Consider the following 9,095-nt stretch of genomic DNA (forward strand, 5'->3'; position numbering starts at 1 on the left):
TACATATATGCGCGTGTGTGTACGTAACGTTGTTGTTTGTGCTGTATTTCCTTCGCAATTCCAGCAGCGATCTATACTCATGCCTAAAGCAAAAATGCAAAAATGCGAAGGGAATTCTTATTGTAAGCAGGTTAAGCCTTTTCCGCAGAGCGATGGTTTCTTTGCGACGTTGCGAACTTTCAAGAATGCAAGTGAGGGAATAAAAGATACCAACCAAAATCAAAATTACAATCCGTTAAGAGCAGACAACGTGATAAACAGTTTTGTAGAATGCTTCAATTCATTCATTGAGTCAACTAAGAAAGCATCGATGGAGATTTCAGGGAGAATGCAAAAAACCAACATGGCCGTCGTTGAGAGTAACTTAGAAAATGCGCAAATAAGGAACCGGTAAGCTGCATGGGTAAAGTTCTGTAAGCAAAGGCCTTTCTTGAAGAGTCGAGTGATTCTTTTTTTTTTTAGTTTTTTTCTACGACTCGCCAATTACATACCCCATACATTTGTTTGCGAAGCCACATGTTACTATTATGGGCCGTTTGCTAACACTGATTTGGACACCCGGTCACAAGTGTCCAAATCAGTGTTGGTAAAAGGTCCATAATAGTGACAACTTGCACTAACCAAAAATAACAAATATAATTTTGTACAAATGTTTTCTTTGAAATTTAATTTTAAATAAACTAGTTGAGGCACTAAACAAAAGTCGCCCTCTATTTGGTATTTTTTTTAGTTTGAGATAGGCCATTGGTAACAGAGCATTACATTCAATTTTTTTTTACGAAAATTGAAAATAAAAGTTATCTCTCAATATTCAAATTATTTGCAATTCCTGATTGTAATATTCACATGGCGGGCTCAGACTTTCCGAGATGAATAAGCAAGCGCAGGAATTAAAGGACCAGAATAAAGACATTCATCGCGATAATGATATTTTGAAGGAGAAGTATGCCACTGCAAATGCTAATTATACCTCGCTAGAGATTGTGTACGACGAGAAATTGGCTAATCTAAATGTCGAATTAAGCAAACTTAATAATGAACAAGAGCACTTACAGCGAAAGGTACAAATCTTTAGTTCATAATGTGTAAATAAACCAAATCATGATAATTTTTTTATCGTTGATAGTTGAAGAGAGGGGAGGAGCACTATCAGCAAAATATTGCTCAATTGCAATCCATTGTGCGGGAGAAAGAAAGCCAGTTGAAGCAACTGCAAGTGGAGCATAAACAGATTCAGGAGCACAATAGTCAAATGGAAGCGGCTTTTGAGCAGGAAAAGCTACAACTTGAATATAAGTTTGACGGTCTAGCACAACTAAAAGAGGTGCATACATTCTGAAGTACATTTCTACTAGTTATAATACTAACCTTCTTGCACCTTTCAGACGGAGCTATTAAAGGTCCAAAGCGAGTTGCAGCAACAGATTGTTGCTTGTGCTCATCACATCGAGGAGAATTCCCATCGGGAGGAGCAAGCACAGCAAATCATATCTAAATTGGAGGCCCAGCTGTCGGAAAAAGAGATGCAAATGGTCGATCTGCAAATGGAGCACACACAGCTTCAAGAGCATAGCAGTCAGATGGGAGCGGATTTTGAGCAGGAAAAGCGGCAGCTTCAGCAGAAATTTGAGGGTCTTGTACAGTTGAAAGAGGTGCGTATATTTCAAAGTACATGTTAATGATTCTTATATTAACATTCCTGTGACTTTCAGAAGGAAATTTCACACTTAAAAGCGGAGTTGCAGCAACATACTTTTACAAATGCTCAGCGGATCGAGGAGGACATACGCCGGGAGACTGAACTGCAGTCAACTCTAATAAAGCTGGGGGAAAGTGAGAAGCGTTGTGAGGACCTACAAAAGCATTTTAATAAATTGTCGGATGAAGCAGAATGCACAGTGCAACAACTTGAAAGTGAAATGGAGGAGAAACAAGCAGAAATAAATGAGCTAGACGAGATGTTAAGTTCAGTCCTCGATCGGAACGAAAAAAAAAGGTTAGCAGGTACCGCTGATCAAGATGCTAAGGCTCAGGAAGAGCAGAAAAAACACGAAAGTCAAATGGCCGAACAGAAACAGCAGTATAATAAAATGGAGCAGAAGTTATCACTTGAAAAGGCCGAGCTGGCACAACAGTTCGAAACTTACAAGGAAGTTCAGCAGGTTATCATTATCAATGTTTGTTGTCTATATCTGAATAATTATAAACCAAGTCTCATTTGCAGAAGGATCTGACTGAACTCCAAAATATGTTGCAGCAGAAGGAAGCCGATTTAGTATCCTGTAATAAGGATTTTGCCGATCTGGAGCGCCAAAAGAATGTAAGCTACCAATGACACTTTTATTTGGATATAAATTACATCTATCACATCTTCTATACAGTCTGAAATTGCGCAGCTTAAGTACAAGTTAACTCATATTGGGCACGCCTTTTCACAGTCTGTCGGCAGCGCTGATCCTGTGATTAGAGATCAACATAAAAGTCAGACAACTGGCAATGAACCTGCGCCCCGAACACAGCGAGTGGCTTCAGTTGTTGCAACTGAAGGCTGCGGCAACAGTATAACAAAAATAGCAGCAGCAGTAGCACCTTCAAACTCCAAATCTGTAACATCAGTAGAAGTAGCTGTTCCTGGGATTATCAGACGCCGCCAATTGGTTAAGCGACCCGTTATCCAGATGAACTTTTCGGACTTTAACACTGATACAGATGATACCGACCAACAGTCAGATTGGGAGCCACCAAAAAAAAGAAACGTGTGTATTATCAAAATAATTTTTATTCTAAATGTGATTCTATTTAATGTCTTTGTTTTAAAAGGTTGCTAAACCCAAGTACATGAGTAAGATTTCGCCACAGGATACTGAAACTATGTTCAATAAACTAAAGCAGTCAACCATCTAATATAGTGGAAGCTACTTCGTAGCGTTAAACATTTCCACATTTCTTAAAATACTTTTGGAAAATAAGTATTCTGAAACGAATGGAAAACCTACAATTAATTTCATTAAATATTTATGAAAGGCACATAATGCCTTGTCTTTAAGGACATTTCATTTTAATTTTTGCCATTGTCAAGTGTGTTGGCATTAACTTTTATTTAAATAAACTATATCTACATTTGAAACAGACATTTAAAATTCAATAAAGAAAATTGATTTTTATTTACTACTTTTCCATTAAAAAAAGCGTTTATTTATTGAAATGTCTAAAGTGTGAAATGATTAAAAGCAGTTAAATGTTGCGATGTGATTGAATATATCTATGAACATCAATTGATAACACTCGGCAACAGCCCAAATATTTTTTTTAAAGTTGCGCCCATATTTGTCATCAATACTCAAAAAAGCTTGAACCGATTTCCAAAAGTTTTACTTTTTCTGAAAACTAATGAATATTAGGTTGGGGAAAAAGTAATCCATTTTTGATACCTTATTTTCAAAGTTAATTTAAAGTTAACGGCTTGGGTTGTCTGATTTTCGTTAAATATGTCTCGTTGTGTTCAGTGACTTGTTGCCATTTTAAGGATAGTTTTTAAATTCCACTCTTAGAGAAGCTCTGATCCTTGCTGTTAAAAAAATTGACTAATATAGTTTCACAGTCCACAATGGATTAATATATTTTGCTATTAAAAAAATTTTGTAAGGACAAAAAATGATGGTAATCGCTTGGTGCTAGCTCCGGACTATATAGTGGATGCATTAAATCTTCCTCCTTAAGCTCCCTAAGTTTGGTGCTTGTCATTATAGATGTGTGTGACTTAACGTTGTCCTGATGGAACGCTATACCTTTCCTATTGGCCGAGACGGTATCGGGACTATAAACATCATTTCCAATATCAGTCCCCTTGCTTGAACTTTCGTCTTTATAAAAAATAAATAGTGAAATTTTGAAAATTTTTTCTTTGGTGGTCTTAATGTTTAACAAAATATATCAGTCGATAAATTCGACCTAACAAAACAAACGAGACCCCCACCTTTCCAAACAGCCCAAGCCCAAATTTATGTGACCAATAGTATTCAAACTAAAGCATACCAACGTTGACACACAAAAAAAATTGATTACTTTTTCCCCAAACTAATAAAAACGTATCTGCAATTTAAACCAGATTTAAACCAGTAGTTTTAGAGCCAAACATTTTTGAATTATTCTATTTTAATCTTTTTTTTTTTTACCAATTTTTTTACTTTAAAATTCCAGGAAAAGTCGAAAAAAAGGTTAAACCTGTATTTGGTAAATTTGGTATTTTGCCTAATTTTAGTACACATAATTGAGTATGTTTTAAGATTAAAGTTAATTAATTTTGACAATGTTTTGTAATAGTTTTTAAACCAAAGGCCTATACCGCTCCACAAGGAAGTCATCAAAATCGACAAAAACATCTCTAGATTTAAAATGTTATAATATCGCCTTTTCTCCATTGATTTTATTGAACAATATCTGAATAATCGCTTAATTAGTTATGCAAATATCGTTCTTTTTTTCGAGTTTTCCTAGAATTTTAAAGCAAAATAGCTAAAAAAAATCATTATTTTCTTAATTCAAAAATTAATTTCTCTAAACCTACTGTTTGAAAATAAAATCTGTATATAAATGAGTTGTAAAGTTGTTGTTGTGAGTTGTCACCCAATTCCAAGTGCAGCAATGTCAGGGCTGACAATCCTTGTCAGGCAATCAATTAGTCCAAACATGGGCAAAGGACTCTGTTCAGGATATGGCTATAATTATCAATTGCATCATCATCATTATCATCATCAATGTATTTTCAATCAGCTGACCTCGATGTCTGAGCTGCTTTGCCACACAAAACCGTTGAACAATTTTTGCCATTGCCATTGCCAAAATGTGGCCAAAAAATGTAAAAGAAATAAGAGGAATATAAATGAAAAAAGAAAAACCCAATCTGCGCCATTAGCCATATAAGCCATAAGCTCATATAGCCCATAACCCGTAACCCCTAAGCTGTAACCCAGTTTCAATTGAACGCATTTTCACATGCCAGTGCACCTCCCCTCAACCTCAACCTCACTTACCCTTTCCACCCCCGCCACCACGACCCACACCAACAACAACAATTGGCATGCAATGTGTGACCGAGACCGAGACTAGGCAAGCAAAATGCTTTGTCGCTTCGGTTTTGGTTCTCCTCGGCTTGTCGGTTGTAGGTTGTAAGTTGTGGGCGGTGGGCGGTGGGCGCTGGGCTTTTTCGTGACAGTTGTGAGTGAGAGAGAGAGACGGTGAGAGCAATGCAAAGAGGGTGGTAGCAGGGATGGGTTTCGATATGTTAATATCGATATTGTTTTAGTACAGGGAAACGATATTGAATTAAAAAACGAAATGATCATGCCAATTGAATTTCACGTTTATTTTTATCGTTTGAGTAATTTTATTTAAAAGTTATTGTTTTTTACTTTATCTGATTTCAATTCGAACTTTAAATAAACTCAAGCCTCAACATTTTTCCGAAATGAATTTAGAACATGTTAAAAATATTAATTTCCGAAAAATCTTGCCGAAAGTAAGAACCAGAACAGTCCTGGATATTCAATGTGAAACATATATCGGAAAGCATTATCAGTTTTTAAATTAAGAGTACGAATAAATCTTGGGCTCAGTGAATATGATAGTTTTCCATATAATAGCTATCTCGTTGTCAATATAGATATATTTTCTTCGATACCCATCCCTAGGTGAAAGCCGATGAAGTGGAGGCAGACCGTTGTACCTTATGCCCATTTGACTTATTATTTTTTGCGGCCGGTCGACCAAAGCAATAAGCCAACTAAATTGAAATCAAACATACACGCACACAAATGCAGAATTTAAGGTTGAGCTTTGCGTGTCACGACTTGAACATTGAGCTTTACGAGGCGACTTTAATTGCTGAGGCCAGGGCAACAATCAAAATGCGCTGCCAAAAGCGCCATCAAATCGCGCGGAAAACGCGCGCGAAGCGCTACTCTCACAATCACCATCACCTCAATCGCAAAATGTATGTGTGTGTATATGTGTCTGTGTGTGTGTGTGAGTGTTAAGTACGGCGCCATTGCGTTAGCAAATGCTCAGCCACCTTTCCCCCCTCCCCCACCGCCAACACAACGTATTCTCTTTGTGCATGTGTGTGTGTGAGAGAGAGCTGCACTTTGTAAAAGTGTTTTGCCCATTTACGAGCCAGCGAACTGAGTAAGCGTCGGCGCTGATTTTTATACCCTGTGTCAGGAATATAATAACTTTGTGCAGAATATCCTTCCGTATGAAAGCTTACAGCTTATTCAGATTAGCACTGCTGATGATGGAAAGTAAAATATGAGAGAGTAGTCATGGTGAAAAAGAGTAATAAGCATTTAGATCAACTTATAGCTTAGTGTGCGCACTCTATTCAGCTAATGCTGGTAGAGATGATAGTTTATCTGCTAGCTCCACTTTCAGCCTTTTTAGTGTGCGCTCGTAAGCTTCGCGCCAACTATAGCTAAAAACGGAGCTGAAAGCTAAGAGGAAAAAACAAACACACTGCAATCATACAAATGCGCACATTGAAGTGATAAGTTCAGCTCTGTTTTATCAACCAAAAATGTTTGATCTTATCATCTCCACTTTCAGGTTCTCTTTTTTTCTCTGCCCCCTGCTCGCTTCGAGCACGGTCGACAGTAGGATATACCGTGCGCATGCACTCTGTATAAAAGTTAATTTTCGACCGATCGTTCCTATGGCAGCTATATGATATAGTGGACCGATTTGATCCAAATTTGGTCAGGATGTATAAGACTTGAATGCATGTTTTGCGAGATTGGTTTCGATATCTTAGAAAACAAAATCGTTTTTCTTACTAAAACTATATTTTCGATCGAGCGTTCATATGGCAGCTATATGATACAGAATTCCGATTAAATCCAAACTGGATCAGATTGTACAAGACTAGATCAAAAGCGCATTGTGTTAGATACACTCTGCCAAATACAATATATAATTTGGCAAAAACTAGTTAGTTGTTTTTTTCTTCAACAAAACGATTTAGCAGCAAAACATTAAATTTTGCCACATTACTATTTTTATTGATACCTGACTTTTTTGGAATAACACAAGTGATTTTTAAGTGTAAAAATATGAGACTATTTGAAAAAAGCAAATTAATAATAATAAAATTTAATAGTTATGAGTAGCAGTGGGTAAGTTAGCTCACTTCCTTATTTTTGGCACAGTCAGTCAGTCACAGGGTATAATACTGTCGCGTGCTCTCGGTTTTAGCCTTTGCGACTTGTAATGCAATGTTGTTTGATGTTGACTGCCGAGCATATGACACCGCTCCCCTCCCCCCAAACATTACATACCCTAGTCCCTTAGCTGCTGGGCTACACTTACTTCTCACTACTCACCTCTCACCTCTCACCTCTCGCCTCTCGCCTGGTCTCGCTTTGCTTTTGTCAATCAGCGAACTGTCTGTGGGCGTGGCCATGGCATAAACGCACTTGCATAAAGTCTTGTTTGCTGTTTGTTGTTGCCAACAACAGCTGCCTCAACTGCAACATCATTGCCAGAAATGCACACGCAGCAGCAGCAGCAGCAGCAGTCGCCTACACTACCTCCCCCTTCCCACACTACCCCCTGGCGGCCATGCTCACCCCTACAAGACCACCCTCTAGGCAGCAAGATATATGTTGACAGCTTCTAAAAATATGAGCAGCGTTTTGCTGCTGCCAGCCAAATGTGTTGAAAAATTGAAAAATATTTCGCCGTCGATGCGCTAAAATATGGTCCGTAGAGCGAAGACCGTACGCCGTAGCTGCCATTACTATAGACCGTAGTTTGTCTGTAGCAAGCCAAGATGGACGCAAAAACCAAATCGCTGGCAAAACTCAAAGCAACAACAACAATAGCACGAACGCGCATTGTTTTCGATGCCAAGTGGTTTTTGGCGGCTCGCCAGCAAAAAACAGTAAGAACAACAGCAACAACAACAACAACAGCAAGAACAGCAACAACAATAACTACAGCAACAATAACAACATCAGCAGTAACAACATTCTACATCCTGTGCCTGCGCCGAAATCAGAGTCCTGCTCGAGTCCTCTAAATATCATCTGTCGGCTTTGTTATTATTATTTTGCTGTATTTTTTTTAACATTGAAGCTAGGGGAGCTTTTACTTTGATTAACTGACAAGCGGCAGGCAATTGGCACAATTGAAGGCACAACTCCTTACTTAGGTCCTTGTTGCAGGCATTGTTGATTTAGGATAACACAAGCCAGCTGCCAAAAGGTTAACGTTAACGAATTTATATTAAGGCCGCCACCAAAAGAAAAAAATAAATAAATAGAAAGCCCCAAATAAAAGAAAGACAAAATATACGAACACGAAAAGAAAGGACAGGAAGAAAGCCAGTGAGAAGGTAGCCAAAGATAGTGTAGAGAGAGGACAGTGAGGGACAGAAGACCAAAAAGATGATGAGCAGTTCAAAATTTGCTTGTTGGCCATTTACCGGTGGCGGCAACAAAGAGATAACCAAAATCTGCACATCGCCCGATAACTCTAAAGCCACATTGAAATGTATATAGTAAGTACACCCACCAGCGCTCACACACACACACACACACACACATACACACACAAGGTCTATATACTTTATATCTAACACAAAAGGCAACAACTTGTTAACTTTGCTTTTTATTTTTGGGACCCGCCTAAGTCAAGGAGTCTGGGTTTCAAAATTTTGGGTCCTGTTTGCCTTTCTGTTCTTCTACCCTGTAACCATAACTTGACTAAAGACGGCTTGTTAAAATTGTGAACAACCTAATATTATATGAACATACACTATACCTACATTTGTATTTGTTTAAGAAAGTTGTGATATTTTACTATTTATTTATATATTATGGTACTATTTTTTCCAAGATCTATTAAGTTTAGTTTTACATTAACACTCTAATACACAATACCTTGAAAATTTGAGAATAAACGCTTAGCTATCTTAAGTCTATATAGTAGGAATGTATTTTTTTATTTTAACTATTTTTAGTACTTGGTAATCAAACAATCTCTATGGATGCTTTCGATTTAAAATTGGTACAGATCTATAGATCTGATAATTATCGACATAC

The 9,095-nt window shown here is 37.6% G+C and overlaps 1 protein-coding gene across 1 annotated transcript; it reads left to right on the forward strand.

Annotated features, from left to right (window-relative positions):
* The first annotated feature begins 350 nt into the window (after window positions 1-350).
* On the forward strand, window positions 351-3,069 carry LOC117793974 (zinc finger protein 853-like). The gene is made up of 8 exons (XM_034634440.1): window positions 351-390; window positions 860-1,061; window positions 1,127-1,324; window positions 1,386-1,652; window positions 1,713-2,162; window positions 2,225-2,320; window positions 2,382-2,756; window positions 2,821-3,069. Exons 2-8 carry the CDS (start codon window positions 870-872, stop codon window positions 2,902-2,904), a joined length of 1,662 nt encoding a protein of 553 aa, XP_034490331.1. The 5' UTR covers window positions 351-390; window positions 860-869; the 3' UTR covers window positions 2,905-3,069.
* The last annotated feature ends 6,026 nt before the right edge of the window (window positions 3,070-9,095 follow it).

The sequence above is a fragment of the Drosophila innubila genome, chromosome X (assembly GCF_004354385.1).
Source record: "Drosophila innubila isolate TH190305 chromosome X, UK_Dinn_1.0, whole genome shotgun sequence".
NCBI lineage: Eukaryota > Metazoa > Arthropoda > Insecta > Diptera > Drosophilidae > Drosophila > Drosophila innubila.

What these genes read in the sequence shown, in the direction of transcription:
- LOC117793974 (XM_034634440.1), top strand. Translation starts at nt 870, where the DNA reads ATGAATAAGCAAGCGCAGGAATTAAAGGACCAGAATAAAGACATTCAT. An exon ending in GTCTAGCACAACTAAAAGAG is followed by an intron (nt 1,325 to 1,385) that starts GTGCATACATTC and finishes TGCACCTTTCAG; the next exon opens with ACGGAGCTATTAAAGGTCCA. An exon ending in GTCTTGTACAGTTGAAAGAG is followed by an intron (nt 1,653 to 1,712) that starts GTGCGTATATTT and finishes TGTGACTTTCAG; the next exon opens with AAGGAAATTTCACACTTAAA.